Source organism: Strongylocentrotus purpuratus, unplaced genomic scaffold, assembly GCF_000002235.5.
Source record: "Strongylocentrotus purpuratus isolate Spur 01 unplaced genomic scaffold, Spur_5.0 spur5_scaffold_5, whole genome shotgun sequence".
NCBI lineage: Eukaryota > Metazoa > Echinodermata > Echinoidea > Camarodonta > Strongylocentrotidae > Strongylocentrotus > Strongylocentrotus purpuratus.
Window position 1 is genome coordinate 32526356 of NW_022145611.1, and position 17029 is coordinate 32543384.

Sequence of the window (17029 nt, forward strand, 5' to 3'; positions counted from 1 at the left end):
CTTTTTGAAATTTAAATAAGTTAAATCAAATTAAATACAATTAGTCCTTTGATCTTTAGACTCTTGAAGTTGGGATATTTATTAGATGATAGGATTAATGATCATTCTGATTTTCATACATTAAGGAGCAGAAAGCCTTGTACATTTTGTTTCTTTATATCCTTTGATAGCTAATTGTCCTTCACTTTTCATGTTATACAGTACAGAGCAGACTGTCTTGGTGGTCAGTTAAGAAGTCCTCTGATCTCCAGACTCCTGAAAGCTGGTGTTCTATTCCTCTTGAGATGGTCCTTAGATGATACTAATGAAGGAGTTCACTCTGCAGGGGTTGAGGCTCTAGCAGCTCTTCTTGTCCAACCTGGTGATGAGGTAGGTAATAAAAGAATCCCTTCTGATGAGGTAGGCAGTACTATTCCTGGTTATGAGGTTGTGTGTCCAGGATGCATTGCAAAGTAACAATTCATGATACAATCAATATGAACTTCTGAAATATCAGCATGTTAGGCACAAGTATCTGTGTAAACATTTTTCATAGTTTTGCATCACAGTCAGAAAGTTGGGATTGTCTTTGAGCATAAGATAAATTCATTAAAGAAGTATTCTACAATGATTCATACAGGCCCAAATTTGTTTTTGATGCGCATTTCTTTGGAATTTTGTAACAAATCTAAATATTTCATAAATTTGATGAATGGCTGATAGGAAACCAAAATATTATGAGAGTACCTCATATAAGTTAATAAATCATTAATTTATATGGTTTTATTAAGATGTCTTTTATATTCTTTATTAAAAATTGAAAATTCTCTAGAAAAGTAATTCTGCAATGCTTGGAATTGACCGAATATTACAGTTTTACATGCATGTGACATTTTATTAGTTGACAAGACCAGTAATACATAGAAAGAAATTTTAAGACCAAAGTTCTTTTCAGAAAGATATTTTATGAATTTAATTTTTTTCAGCGGATTATCTCATGACTATCTCTATGAAATGTTTTTTCATTAAAGCATTTTCTCATCTCTCATTGTCTGAGCTGTAGTTTAGTCAAGATTGTATCAATTTCTTGGGAGCAGGCTGATAATTTCCACTCCAAATGTTATTATGTTTATGATCTAACGCAATCACTCATGGCGGGAATTAACTTATTTCATTGTAGGAGGCCCTAGATAAAACCTTCACATGGCACCTAGGATGCAGTGTACCTCCCATGCTACCAAGGAAAGATGCTCAAGGTGATGAAGATGAGGATGAAGATGATGATCTCGATGATGATGATGAGGAGGAGGAGGAGGAGGAAGAACAAAAACAGACCAAGCCAGATGAACATATTGCAAGTCAAGATGTCATCAAGGTAATACAGTGACAATTCTTGTCTTTAAATGTAAAATTTGGCTTCTAACACAGGTTCTTAAAAGCAGTTTATTTAATTTATTTTCAATTGAGATAAATTCACTTTTAATTCTTATTAGCTTAAATTTCTTTGCAATGTAAATTCTTGTCATTTAGAGACTATCAGAACTTGTTTTGAAATATGTTACACATAACATGAATAGATAACGAAACCATAACAAATCTGCTTCTTTTGATTTTTGTTGTATAGTACTTGTGAGCAATAGTCATAATAGTCAAAGTACTGTAACAATTTCATTAGTGTTTCATTAGTGGATATCACCTGCAACTTTTGCTGTGTACTCTTCAAGAAATCGACAGAGAAACTGCAGCATTTGGACACTAAAAATGCAAAGTACAAAGTAATTAAAGTAATAACTTTGAGTGCCAGAGTACAAAACTGAATTTCCAAATGGACCAATAAAATCAATCTGAATCTCAATTGATGACATGCACTGTCTGCTACTCTACTCCATTGATTCTCATTGTAGGGTCTTTTGAAGATGTCTGTGTTACCCCGTCTGCGTTACATCCTAGAGGTGGTCAGGCCAACACCACCGGTCATCTTAAACATTCTAGCTTTCCTCATCAGAATGGCAAGACACTCCGCTGAAGCAGCCCTGGAAGTCATGAAGTGCCCTCGTCTGATGGACACCATTATCAGAGAATTCTTGCCAACGAGTTCATGGCAGAAACAAGGTCAGTTGGGGCTGTGTTGTAAATCTATTTCTAATATTAAAAATATATTTTTGTAAGGCTCCATACCTCCCTTTTGAAATAACAATTTTAATGATTACAAAATGTAGGAATTTTGGAATCATATTTTAAGGAATGGGTGGCAAAACATTGTTCTTATCACATATTTATTTTGACCTCTAGTTTTGCTTTTTGTTGCAGATGATCCAGTTTCAGATTTATATGGGCACCCTACTACTCTTGCCATGAAACTAGTGAGAGTGTTGTGTCTCAGTGGTAGACACATCGCTGCAACGCTGGTGAGTATGATTGCTTGTATATCAGCGAATTTTAGAATGTGTTTGTGATGTATTAAATGTATTGGTTATCAGACACAGGTGAAATTTATTGAATCACTGAAAGATAAAGAGATTGTTTTTTCTTCACTTTTCACTGAAGAAATACAAACAAGAAAGATGAATTAAAGAAAATAAGATTATTTTTGTTGAGTAGTATCAAGTACCAAACACTTTTTCTCGGTAGCTTCTTACTTTAAGGTATACACTCTTCTGTTTCTTCATCACTATCTCTTCCTGTTCAGCTTCTTGACATGTCAGGCTTCCAAAAATTATCAATTGATTATTTTTCTTTGACCTTTCGTATTTCTATTGATCTTTCTTGTTTTTTTGTTTTTTGGTGGGGGATCTCCTTTCCTATCTATATGACTTTATATTTTGTAGACTACGTTTCATAAAAGATAAATTTTCATTTTCATCCCAAACTCTTGATGATCTAGCTATCCAAGTATCCATTGTTGACAATCATCATCCGATACTTCTCCATGGAGCCTACTGATATGAATCTCAACGTAGGAGAAGCGTTTCATCTCAGTATCGAGAGCTTGAAAACATGGTCAGCTTGCGTTAGATACGGGCTCGGCTGTGATGCTTACAGGTGGGTTAGGGGAGCAAATTATCTCAGAATTATCTCATTTGTTTCACTTGTCTATGCCTGATAGAGATTCCTGTTATAAAGGAGCACTTTAACCAGTTAAATATGATTTTGTTTGGTATAACACATGCTTTCCATGACATGATACAAATTATCTAAGATTAATATTAAACAGAGAAATTATCGAAATTGATTTTGATTATTATAACAAAAAGAGTATTTTACATTGAAAAGAATAGATAGCAAAGAAATAATAAATATTCTCTTACCTCCATAGAGAGTTGTATCCTCTACTGATGCAACAGCTCCAGATCTTCCAAAGGCTGTCAGTCCTCCCTCTGCCATCCACTGTCGAGAAGACTACCTGTTTGGTACATAGGCTACAGCTGATCAGAGCAACTGCATTGATCTCTCTGCTGGAGGGAGTAGTGCAGGTTGCAGGAACAGCAGCAGAGCTTCAGGGAAAGTTTGCAATGAGGTGATTCATTTTAATCTAGAATGAGTTCATTTTAATCACCATTCCTAAGTGAATATATAAAGAGAAGATAAGTGATGATTATGTTATATTCATAAGGAAACTCAATTTCAGTGTAGACTTAACTTAATAGTATACAAGAGAAAAAACAGACTTTAAAGAAAATTCATGATCTTTTCTATGAAGTGTCTCACCACGGATGCAAAACTGTCTATATTTCAAGGAACATTTCGTCAAAATGACATACCACTGTAGGAAGCATCTGGACTGTCTTTAAAACTACAGTATGAACAGGTCCTTTACCTACCCATTGTATTCTGTTGAGAGTCATTTGTATTAAGCGCTATATAAAAATTAAATATTATTATTATTATTATTATTATCATCAGAAGGGCATTAACTTATATGCATTAATGCAGAGTTAATGCCCATCTGACTCTGAACTGATATCATAATATTAGAATGCAACCTCCACACATATATATGTATAAGATGTGCAATCATAAAACCCTCTACATATGCATTTCAACGGTTGAGGACCATAAATACAATGTTGAATCATTATGTAACATACATCCTTCTTACTCTGAACAGCATTTAAATTTCCACAGTTCATAAGTTAGAAAACAGTATTTCTTTGATAAATCTATTCATGTGAATTACAGAAATGATGCTACAAACAAAGAGGCCCCTAGAGAAGCGATCAGCCCACCTCCCATTGATTGGAGTCATGTGACTGGTTTGGCCACACCCCTAGAGACGTGTACTCATCGCTGGTTGGTTGAGATGACTGGATGTACTGAGGTGCTATCACCCGAAGCAAGCTCATTGGCTGGCAGTGCTATGGACTTCTTAGCTACCTTCTATTCAAACTACACACTTCAGGTATGCAATCCTATTCATCCTTCTTGCATGACTTGCTAATTGGATTATATGGCTCAGTGGAAGAGCTGTGTTCTCGTAACCGGGAGGTCCCAGGTTTTAAACCAAGTGAGTGCGCTCGTGCCCTGTCAGGTAAAACAGTCATCCCCAAACAAGCCCTCTTTATCGTCTGATTAGAGCCAAAAGGGCATTTGAGTTAATGCCTTTTTGTCTCCAACAGACTATGTTTGTAACCTTATTGAAACTAAGCATTCATTTTTGTCTGAGCAAGCAATTCTAGCGAAATGGAACCTCAATATACTACTTCTAGAACTAACTTTTTATGAAAACTTCATTCCTCTCAAAATGATTTTACTCTCTGTGTATATGTTCTTTCAGGCATCTTATAATCCAGTGAACTCATTGAATCAGGTTGAAACCTTTGTTGATGGTGTGCTGCTTCCGTACATGAAGTCATCCTCTTTCTACTCCGCAGTTCATAATCTACAGTAAGTTTATGTAGCAATGTAGCTATCAATTTTCAGCTGTCATGAAAATAATTCAGATTCACTGATGTGGTCAAACTTATGAAGCAGTAGTCAAAGCAAGAAGAGATATTGCCTTACATTGTGATTTAAACCAAATCATACTCATTATGTTAGTCGAGCATTTAAACAAAATTAATGTTGATGCAGAGCAAACATTTGGTCCATTTATAATGAAGAGATTGGAGGTACTATTTATGTTACAGATCTGTAAAATATATAGTGTACCTATGGGGCAAGACAGGTTCTTGGGACATGGAATGTTGTAATAGGTTGTTGAATATCGACCTGTTCAGAGGAACTCCCTTGACAACTTCCAGGTGGACTACCTCAAAAATATGCTGCTGACAAAAAATGACGGCCATTTTTTCAAAGTGAAGATGCAGCATTGATTTCAACTGTGCAGAGGCGGATGCAGTGATGGATTTTGTGTAAACCCATTTCACCGTGCAGCAAGGTATAGTGTAATTCCGTCAAGACCGCTAGCTTCCTTGGCACCTGCATTGTAAGTCTGTTAAAGGAGCATGTCACGAGAAACACAATTGTGCTTGCCATCTGCTCTTCTTCCAACAAATGCACCATAAGTGCTTCATGTACATCAGGGGTTGTTTCAGGAAGTTTCTTCATCTCATCCAGATACAGAGGCAGAGACTGCTGCCCATATTTGTAATGCCCTGCTGCTGTGAGGTAAGGTAGCATTCGATATGATTCACAGAGGTGTCCTACCCAGTCAGCTTTTCGCTGGTAGTCGATAAATCTATGGAGAACATTTGACATATGGAGGAATGTGGACCAGAAGATTGCCTTTGGTTGCTCAACCATTGATTCTTGGAAAAGCATCGTCTGTTCCCGCAGGGCTGATTACTGTTCATGGGAATTCTGAAGCATTTTGCAATTTTTTGATCTTACAAACTGCTTTCAAGTAGTTGTGAGCTTGATGAAAGCCACCCAGCAGTAAGACCGCATTGCCGAACTATGATGCTTGTCTCTGATATCTACGGCGAGCTCATATGTAGCCTGATCTCCAGTCATAATTGTATATTTGTCGCCAAGTGCAAGTGATGTCCTGACAAGTTGCATCATCCTTTCCTTTAGTACAGCAGGGTCGGTTGGAGAGGATGGGATCAGAGGAAGATAGCCAATGATGGTCGCCTGTCTATATGGGTGGAGGTCAGCACAGAATGCAGAAATGCCCGGAAGTCCTGCATCTAAATCTGTAGAAGCATCCAACAGTTGCCATGGTGTGATCATTCTACTTAGGCACCACATAAGCAAAACATCCTGAGTCATTAGACTCTCCAGTTTCTCTATGCACCGAAGTGACCTAGGTGTCTGCCTGTCTCTAGCTGAGATATGGCATGTAGATGGAGGTGGGTTTTCAACATCAAAGAGAGTTTTTTTTTATGTCTGACATGGAAGTGTGCAGTCAAGTACATTCTTGGGCCCTCACCAACTCTGGTTTTCAATGATGATTGCAGTAGTAGCATTGAAACTCCCACCTTCAAGTGTTTTCTTCTTCCAGTCTAGATTGTCCATGGCAAACACATGGGGAATTTCGCCACTTCTTGCCATGGTCTCTGGGACGTAAACACCACCAGTTTCAACCTGTTGCATGGCCTTCAAACTGTGCTGTGTGTTTCTGATGAAGACGTTTGTAGCTGATCCCCATGCTAGTTCGGTTGTTCAGCACTACTCGTGATTTGCTTCGTGTCTGATTCAATATGTAGGACGCAATGGCAGTTCCTAAAGGTGTGGGTATGCCAAATACATACTGTAGGACATACTGTGACATGATGATAGCTTTTTCTGCTGTTACCTGGTCTACATGAACTCTTTCACCTCTTCACTCAATTCTGGTGCATGGTCATTAAACAGCATTGCTGAGAAGTTGAAGAGTGATTCTGGAACCATATTGTACGCAGATGTGAAGGAAATCTCAGTTGAATTAAATCCACTTTTCACAATCTGCACTAAGAATCTTTGATGCTTGCAGGAGTGTGTGGTGTTTTTTCTTTAAATCATCTCCTTCTAGGCACCTCAGTTTATCCAGTGCGTCACCAAGTGGTACTGTGGAATCACATATAAATCCTTAACCTTTTTGTTTGATCGAAGACTGTAATATGTGACCCATAGTGTTCCTGTAACTTCTGTTTCAAGACAGTTGCCCAAAATTGATCTCATGTATCGACACCAAGCTCCTCAAGAATGTCTCGGTACCTATCACAGAGTGATTCTACGAGGAATCCAGACAGATCATGAAAAAGAGGAGCTTCCAGCTTATCTACTAGTCGGCCGAATGCAAAATCATAATGGTTTGACTTTGAGCAACCAGAACGAAGGCTAAGGCCCTTAAATTTGCTCATACATGATGAATGATAGGTTATATCATTGGCCATCATATCATGTCACCGCCTCTCCGTGATATGTCATCTCTGCCGAGCTTCCTTGCCCTCTCCTCAATTAACATTAGACTGTTCTTTGTTGATACCTTATGCACTGGCTCCTTTCCCTTTAGCCACTTATTGCAAATTACACATGTCTTCTTTGCTTCAAAACTCTCAGTGTTCTGACGGGTTAACTTCACAGGTTGCTTCGACTGTGAGGAGCTGCATCCTGCATGATACTCACCTACTGTACAACTCAGTTTATCATCAAGACGTTTCTTTTCAGCACATTGGTAGCTTTTCTCATGCATGATGAAAAAATTGCCGCCATTTTTTCCATCAAAATATTATCAAGGTAGTACACCTTAGGTAGTGTGCAAGCATTTGGGATGAACATGCGAACAGTTGAGACAGTTGTTCTTTTTTTAAAAATCTATAATTGAGTGCAGTATGATCTTTGTTAGCTGTTGCAGTAGGTTTCATCATTTATGCTACAGTGTATCATTCCAAGTAACAGCAATTGAATGGTGTAAGAATGTTAATGTCATTGACATGATCAAGGCAGAAAATCAGGTAATGAGCCAGTATGAAAAAATCTATCACCTAGTGTTTTTACTCATACATCTCATTCAGAGTGCACTCATCACTGACATACCGACCTACAAACCACAAGAGATACTCAACGCGTGCACTCCCAAGCTTCTCCTGCCATAGCGACGATTCCAGCGATGAAACGCTCCCTTGTGTCCGTAAGACATCAACGTTGGGCTATGGTGCTGCCCTCTTTAGGCTGACGTACCAGATGATCAAGATACACAAAGGCGTTGCACCCAGATTTGAACCCATCGTACTGAGTTGCTATGTCCTGCCGTACTTGGAGAACTTCTGTGCAGATGGTGCGTGTGGTAGCGTGGGCCTTGCTGAACATTTTGCAGTACATGAGCATACGGCTGTGTACTTCCTCATCAAGATATTCCAGTGTGTGGTAAGTGTTTAACATGCAGTCTATTTATATCTTCTTGCAATAATTATTTCATTAATGATCATGCTGGTACATTTATAAAACAGTTTGTCAATATTATTTGACTTGATTAAATCTGTCGGTAGGTCCCACTCTTAAAGGGACCTTAGTTTGTAGGTTAATAATAAGAACCAAGGGCACAGAAAATACGATGTTGATTGAGAAAAAAAGGGGGGGATGGAACAGAGAGAAACAGCATATTGAATACATGGATCCGTTCATTGGGTTGACTTGTAACAGCAGTAGCTGCACCTTATAAATAACCAGGGATAGATGTTGTTGGAAAGCCTTCATTGCCAATAACTGGAACAGACAAGGCACCTACCAAGCAAGCGATACCATGGGATCATTGTAAACAAAGAATTAATCTGTCATTTTAACGTGCCATTACTTTGCTATCGTCCTGCCTTGCTCACTATTCATAAGATTCATTTGGTATCATTTCACAGGTCCAGCAAGTAGATTCCTGTAAGCATCACAGTCAGTTGTACCACAGTGCTGCTATGAAGCTACTAGCTAGACTTCAGCCCGGTTATGAACACTATGCACATGATCTCTTATCAATGATTCTCTTCAGTACAGAGTTCCTTGCGTAAGTCAATCCATTATTAACATTACCTTTGTCGGTGTATTTGCCACTCCCTGACTTGTGCTCATCATTCCAGAAATTTCAAAGTAGATAATTTACACTAGCATTAATCAGGACCATTTTTATGTTCAGTATTCTTTTAAAAGCAATTCAAATATTGTTGTGTGTTGGGACCATGAAGTTTTTCCTTTTACCAATATATAATTAACTGATATGTGTAGAAGTTTGTGAACATGATCACAATTTAATAGTGTACTATTGGAGCCTTTACCTAATTAAACATTCTGACATTATATATAGATTTTATTCTCAATTATATTGTCTTCATTGATTGATTGTGGTGATTTCTTGTTTATATAGAGAGGGAAATGTAGGAGATCCCATGGCTTCTGATCTGGCTGAATTCCTGACATTCTCGGACAAGGAGCCGACCCGCAAGGAGCGTGATATGAGTAAAGGAGAGCTCCTGCAGGAGGCCTATCAGAGATTAGCTAGTATTAGAAACCTCTACATGGTCTACTTTGGCAAGGAGCAGCCATCCTTGGCTAGATCAAGGTAAGATTACTACATGACTTGTGAATACATTTTCGTTAATCTACAAATTTATTGGCCCTTGTATGAGGTAATGTGGAAGCTATAGAACCCCTGTCAATATTACTTTTAAATCGTATTATGAGAAATGTATATTCTTGAATCTATTAACCCATTTTGATGATGCTTTTCCCCTCTCCCTCTCATAAGATTATTACATGACTGCTGAATTCAATTCCTTTAATCTCCAAATTTAACGGCCCTTGCATGAAGTAATGTGGAAGCTATAGAAAACCTGTCGATATTACTATGTAATTGTAATATAAGAAATGTATATTCTTAAACTATAAAATAAAGTTTCATGATGCTTTCCACCTCTTCCCCTCATAGTTCCCCTTTTACCAATAGACTGTCTTATCTTATCTGTAGTTCTACAAGTAGAACCCATGAATTGACAAGTCTAAGTCTACCAACCCTTGTTTGTCCTTACTACCAACAGACTGGTCCTTCTTACCTCTAGTTCTTTACACCATGAAGTGACTAGTCTAAGTCTACCAACCCTTGTTTGTCCTTACTACCAACAGACTGGTCCTTCTTACCTCTAGTTCTTTACACCATGAAGTGACTAGTCTAAGTCTACCAACCCTTGTTTGTCTTTACTACCAACATACTGGTCCTTCTTACCTCTAGTTCTTTACACCATGAAGTGACTAGTCTAAGTCTACCAACCCTTGTTTGTCCTTACTACCAACAGACTGGTCCTTCTTACCTCTAGTTCTTTACACCATGAAGTGACTAGTCTAAGTCTACCAACCCTTGTTTGTCCTTACTACCAACAGACTGGTCCTTCTTACCTCTAGTTCTTTACACCATGAAGTGACTAGTCTAAGTCTACCAACCCTTGTTTGTCCTTACTACCAACAGACTGGTCCTTCTTACCTCTAGTTCTTTACACCATGAAGTGACTAGTCTAAGTCTACCAACCCTTGTTTGTCTTTACTACCAACATACTGGTCCTTCTTACCTCTAGTTCTTTACACCATGAAGTGACTAGTCTAAGTCTACCAACCCTTGTTTGTCCTTACTACCAACAGACTGGTCCTTCTTACCTCTAGTTCTTTACACCATGAAGTGACTAGTCTAAGTCTACCAACCCTTGTTTGTCCTTACTACCAACAGACTGGTCCTTCTTACCTCTAGTTCTTTACACCATGAAGTGACTAGTCTAAGTCTACCAACCCTTGTTTGTCCTTACTACCAACAGACTGGTCCTTCTTACCTCTAGTTCTTTACACCATGAAGTGACTAGTCTAAGTCTACCAACCCTTGTTTGTCCTTACTACCAACAGACTGGTCCTTCTTACCTCTAGTTCTTTACACCATGAAGTGACTAGTCTAAGTCTACCAACCCTTGTTTGTCCTTACTACCAACAGACTGGTCCTTCTTACCTCTAGTTCTTTACACCATGAAGTGACTAGTCTAAGTCTACCAACCCTTGTTTGTCTTTACTACCAACATACTGGTCCTTCTTACCTCTAGTTCTTTACACCATGAAGTGACTAGTCTAAGTCTACCAACCCTTGTTTGTCCTTACTACCAACAGACTGGTCCTTCTTACCTCTAGTTCTTTACACCATGAAGTGACTAGTCTAAGTCTACCAACCCTTGTTTGTCTTTACTACCAACATACTGGTCCTTCTTACCTCTAGTTCTTTACACCATGAAGTGACTAGTCTAAGTCTACCAACCCTTGTTTGTCTTTACTACCAACATACTGGTCCTTCTTACCTCTAGTTCTTTATCTTGTGTAGGGCTAGGTGTACAGGTAGACACCATGAAGTGACCAGTCTCAATCTACCTCCATTCCTGGGACCTGTCCTTCCAATCGACTGGCCTTTCTTACCTCTGGTTCAGATCTTCTCAGAAGCCCAGAAAGCGTGAGTTCCATTGACTCGTTCATCATCAATCACAATTAAGATTTAGTTTTCAAGCGCATGCTAGAATCCAGGCTTTTAGCTCTTGGTCAGTTGGAAGCAATTTATAATAAATCTCTTAGAATATATGTTCCACACCCATCTGCAAAGATTCATTCATTTGTGTGACAGACACATTTTCACTGTCTTGTTTTAATTAGTCAACTAGAAAACAGCCATGATCTTATTGGTATGTTTTCATTGAAACAGTTTTCAAATCCAATTGTAAAAAATACAAACTAAATGAAATGTGGTATTGAACATAAATGTTTCTAAAGACACTTTGGTGTTGTATAAGTCACAATATTTGTATTACATCACTTGTAAATGAAACAAGTATTAACTCGTCAAACTACATGCAGTTGTTTTTGCTGACAAAGATGTGCTTCAAAATGTACCTAGCGTCACTTTTATTTGACAGTGCAAGATGACTTGCAAATTCATTCTTTTGATGCCTTTTATATTTTCTCACCTCCTAGTGAGATGAAAGGGAAGACTGTGAAGTCCCTCCCTCCTCACATCATGGGCGCCATCACAGACACACTAGGGTGGGTCTTCATACTGGAGACATGGCGACCTTTGACCTTGAGGTCTATTCCACTAGCAGCCAAGATAGCGAGGCTCTACTGCATCTTTCTCACTGGTAAATATCACAAACATTGCTGGTGCTTAGATTGTGTTTATGAAGAGATATTTACGGTCTTAGGGTTGCAAGCGGCTTTTAATGATGCTAATTTTATTCGCTTACAAATATTCATACTGATTTAGTCTTAACTGTACCACCTATAATGTTGATTACGAAAATCATATTTTATCTTACAAAAATCATAGAATACAAGGATTCAAATATCTTTCGTAATTGTCCTGTTCCTTTCCAGCCAGTGACTTGTTCATGGAGCCATCAATCCACCATTACTTGGCTGCTCTACTCAAGATCTACACAAGCCAAGATTACATGAAGGACATGGACTTTGACCAAGAGATTCCAGGACTTGGATCTTTCAATGATCTGTAAGTCATGCCCATGAGAGATGTCCTAAAGCAACGCCCTTTCATTGAAAGTTGTGCATTTTGTCTGCCGAATTTGCTCTTGTATCAAAGCTTGATGTATGACATCTAGCCCGTCTTAAAATCGATCGTAGCTTTATATCAATTAGGGCTGCGACGGGTAGTCGAATGCTCGAGTACCTGCATGGTTGATAACTACTCGGGTACGATTTCTCGTACCCGAATATTCGGCCGCAAAAAAAAAAAATCTGTCCAGGCCGACGCTTACCCGTGCCTGGGTGAGCGGTGGCCGCTGGCATGGTGCCGTCGGTAAAAAATGTTTCCAAACTCAAGCACTGTCAAACTCACCACTCAGAAAATGGGACTAAATGTCTGGATTTCTGTTTGGACTTGGAGGAAAATGGATTATTCTACCATCTTTGGTTTTCAAAACAGCATTGTTTACTGTTATTATTATTATTAAATCGGCGCCTTCAACTGCATTTCGAAGTAAAATTGCATGCGTTTTCGGCGACAGAACTGGGATACTGTTGTTGTTGTTGTGTTTTGGTTTATTGGCGATTAGTCAGTAATTTGACTATTGTCACCAAAATAATTTACGGCACGCGTTATATCTCTCATTTTTGTATTTTTGAAAAATATATTTATTTCGTTTTATATTTATCTATCTTTTAAGATAGTATCGAAAAATAATATCGTAAGCAAAACATTCATGGGCTTTGTTAGTGTTTCTTAACAGTACGTGCAGATTATTTGTTATATCACATGTTCCAGAGGTATGGTGGTGGCAACAAAAACAAAAAAAAAAACAAAAAAATTAAAAAAATTTAAAAAAAATCAAAAAAATTATAAAAAAACATGGCGTCTGAATATTTGAGTATTCGCTTGTAAGCCTGGGAGTGTACTCGGGTACCTCATTACACTGTTGTGCACAGCCTTAATATCAATCGTAACACTGTAATAAAGAAATAGGAGCTTGAAAGTTTTTAATTCATTGGAGGACTTGCGATCCATCCAGATCATTTGCAACTCTTTATAAGGTGGTGTCCTTGATTAAATTATATTTGTAAGGGCCGAATGTCTATGATGATAATAGAATCTGACATGAAAATAACATTCTTTTCGGTAATGTTCTTTCCCAAGGTTCAATGCTGTACTGGCTCAGTATGAAGCTGTATCCTTTGGAGATCTTCTGTTTTCTCACTATGTGCTGCTACCGCTTCAGCAGAGGTTCAGTATTCACTTCCGTAAGACACTCTGGTTTGATCACATTGATCTTCTACGCACCTTGCCCAGCCACCCATCTAAGGTAATTACATGTGTTCAATTATTATTTATTTTTTTAAGGGGGGGGGGGGGGGGTGGTGGTACAAGTTCATTAGGATGGTTTAAATCAGTTGTTCTATGGTGCATCCAGTTGGTTTTCTTACGAATGTATAGTGATGTTTTGATGTTGGACAAGATCCATACAAGTAAATGTGCATGGATGTAAAATAAATTTTATAAAATTATACGAACTGTGCAGAAGATAAAATATCTGTTCTATTGTCCCCTCCCCTATAACTACTTGCCATGTTGACTGTTTGCTTCCTACATTGTATGGTAACATCCCCCACAAGTATTGATCTGTAGATTGGATCAGTTCATCCCGGTAGGATGCGAAAGTTCATGTGGTTGGACGAGCAAGTGTGCGCTTGTAAAATGGCGACTGGCTAGAATGCTCCCCAGGGAGTGGAAAATGTGCACACATTGTGTGCGGGTAAGCCTGAATCCGATGACCGGGTAATAATATATCTGTAAAGCGCTTAGGCACATCGTTGGATCGATGTATTGAGCGCTATATAAAAACAGAATATTATTATTATTATTATTTATAACGAATTTATTTCTATTTATTCCTTCTCTCAAACAGTGTCCCATTCCAACACACAACTTCCTGGACCCTCCTGAGCGAGATCCATCTCTGATCAGCATGTACTTCCAGAACTTGGTCCAGGGAAAGGTGCGGCCCACCTGGTGTCCCATGATGCACCTGGTTGCAGTCCACCATGTTGCCAATTTCATGTTTAGCAGCGGACAGGGAAAGGCTGAAACAGTACGAGAAACAACGGCAAAACTAAAGCTGATCAAAAGCACAATGGGCCTTCATAATGAAGTAGGTTGATCATTCACACTTATTTCTTTCCTTGCTTATCATCTATTTAAATGTATTTCAATCATAATGGTATTCAGTATTCAACATATTTTGTGATGTATGTGTCACTCTAATCATCATAATATTTGATTGAGTGTGAACTAGAGATCAGTAAATTAATTAGACACTGGACAAACTAGGTGATGGGTAATAGAGTACCTGTATAGATTTGTGTTTACTTTGAATATTAAAGAAGTTAACACTCGGTAAAAGTAAGTAAGTTAATATACTCTGTAAAGTTACCAGTACGATATGATATTACAAATGTAATTGTCAACATAACTTAACCTGTGCTGGTACATTTTCCTTTTATCAAGCAAACATTGGAGAATTTATATTTATCAATTTAATCCCACAGGATCTGAAACAGTTATTACTGCTCTACAGAGGTCCAGATACCACCAACCCAAACGGTTATACCACCTACGAGTCCTTGCCGGAGGACAGGTCGGTAGTCCTACAAGCAGCAGAGAGAGCTATACAAGAACAGAGAAGCAAGAAGATGGACACAGTCAAAGAAGGACAGTCATGACGGAGTGGTAAGAAGTAGGGATAAGCATGTTTGTGTATTTTGTGTTGCATGCATCCCCCTCGCGTTTCACTTTTAAATACATCAGGGTCCATATTCGTAAATTTGTCAAGTTATTACATAGGCTATAATACAGTCAAACCTGCTTCAGTGACCACCTGTATAGAAAGACCACCTGTCTACAAAGACCATATTTTTGGTTTCCCTTGATAATGGTTTCATTGAAACATGTACTAAAGAAACCTGTACATAAAGACCACCTGCCTATAAAGACCACTTTTCTTGTCTCCCCTGGGTGGTCTTTGTAGACAGGTTTCACTGTACATAGTTAATTGACAACTATGCTCGGTAAGGTTTAATGAATATGAGTCTCTATTCTGAAGCTCAGATGAGGACAGGGTCAGAAGAATTGGACATTGGTAAACCTTGACAAAAGATGCCACAAAAATCCAATTATTGTTGTTCTAATTCTTATGTTCCAATTCATAATGTTATTGTTATTGTTACTGTAACTGTTAGTGTTCTTGTTATTGTCACTGATATTGTAATCGTTATCATTATTGTCATCATTTCTGTTATCACAATTTTCATTGTTAATGTCGTGGTGTTTGTTACTTTTATTATAACTGTTATTATTATGAATATGGAATCAATCAAATATGGAGCTATTTCGTTCCTCAAATCCAATGTTTACTGATGTTATTTGAATATTCATAATCTTAAGTATTGATTTATGTGTCTTAATCATCTATGCAATCATTTTATGAATCAAATAATAAAGATATCATGTGTTCCAGTTCATTCCCACTTGAGATGATAAACCAAATCACAACAATCCCTGCAGTAAATTGTAAGTTACTTCATGTGTGTACATCAATAGCACTGTTCTTCTGCAAAGAGGCAAAGTTTAATGAGGAATATATCACTGGGCACAGAGGCTCCGTCCTGATGTGTATACTCAGATCAAAGGAGTATACTACACTTCTTGTATTATGATGAGATATGAGACGTATTTTGTTTGTTTTTCTGTTTGCCTGTTTGTTTGTATCATGTGAGAGTAAGCCTTACAATATACCCAAGCTATCTCTATCCTAAGTGTAAAACACTATGAAATGCATAGATTTAATGGACGATCTTCAGAAAGTTTTAGTGTACAGTATATAAGATTTATTGAATACTTCGTACCAAAGCTCAGCAGCATACTTCTACTTGGAACATCTAAAGAGTGAGGTGTGATATTAAATACTTTTTCATACTTTAAACAAACTTAATATTCTTTTCTTGTTGTGAAACAGAATTTATAGTCAATTAAATCAGTTTTTATCTTTTAATGCTTGTCCTTGCAATAATGCCATAGAAGGACCATTTGATTTCTATGATACATCAAAAGGTTTAAGTTTATAGAAGAGTACCACATGTGCTATTTTCAAACAGTAATCCAGATCACCTAATCGGGTCATCCTCTATTAAAAAGATGTATATTGAAACACATTTAAATTTTAATCGTACAGTCCAGAGTTCTGTGTACACATTTAGAACAATATTCATTAAAAAAATCGTAGGCACTTCACATGATAAAGATTTTACTCATGATGTAAAGGAAGGATTTACAAATTATTACAACTTTTTAGACATATATTTTGTACATTTACCTCCAGAATCCTGAACATTGGTAATCATGTTTTAAAGAAAGACAAAAGTTCATATCAGCTGTAGTATCACTGAATATATCAAAACATGAAAAACACTTGTAATTTTTTTAATAAGATATACATGTTTATAAATTAATACAGTCTTAGACAGAATATGATACATCAAAGAACATATGTTTATCCTGGGATATGATCTATCACATGTGTAATTGATAAAAACCATTTGTATATGTGTGTAATGACTTAAT

General features: G+C 37.6%; 1 protein-coding gene across 1 annotated transcript in view; it reads left to right on the forward strand.

The window, feature by feature from the left end:
- The window catches only part of LOC588871 (RNA polymerase II-associated protein 1), a 26990-nt gene extending 11644 nt beyond the window's left edge, over positions 1–15346 (forward strand). The window contains exons 13-29 of the mRNA XM_030999172.1: positions 202–369; positions 1160–1354; positions 1884–2091; positions 2290–2387; positions 2864–3021; positions 3296–3496; positions 4159–4378; positions 4754–4863; positions 7917–8268; positions 8754–8896; positions 9254–9448; positions 11237–11362; positions 11878–12041; positions 12277–12409; positions 13550–13715; positions 14319–14561; positions 14959–15346. Of these exons, the coding sequence (XP_030855032.1) occupies positions 202–369; positions 1160–1354; positions 1884–2091; positions 2290–2387; positions 2864–3021; positions 3296–3496; positions 4159–4378; positions 4754–4863; positions 7917–8268; positions 8754–8896; positions 9254–9448; positions 11237–11362; positions 11878–12041; positions 12277–12409; positions 13550–13715; positions 14319–14561; positions 14959–15132 (3054 nt within the window). The 3' untranslated portion in view covers positions 15133–15346. The remainder of the gene's footprint in view (positions 1–201; positions 370–1159; positions 1355–1883; positions 2092–2289; positions 2388–2863; positions 3022–3295; positions 3497–4158; positions 4379–4753; positions 4864–7916; positions 8269–8753; positions 8897–9253; positions 9449–11236; positions 11363–11877; positions 12042–12276; positions 12410–13549; positions 13716–14318; positions 14562–14958) is intronic.
- The last annotated feature ends 1683 nt before the right edge of the window (positions 15347–17029 follow it).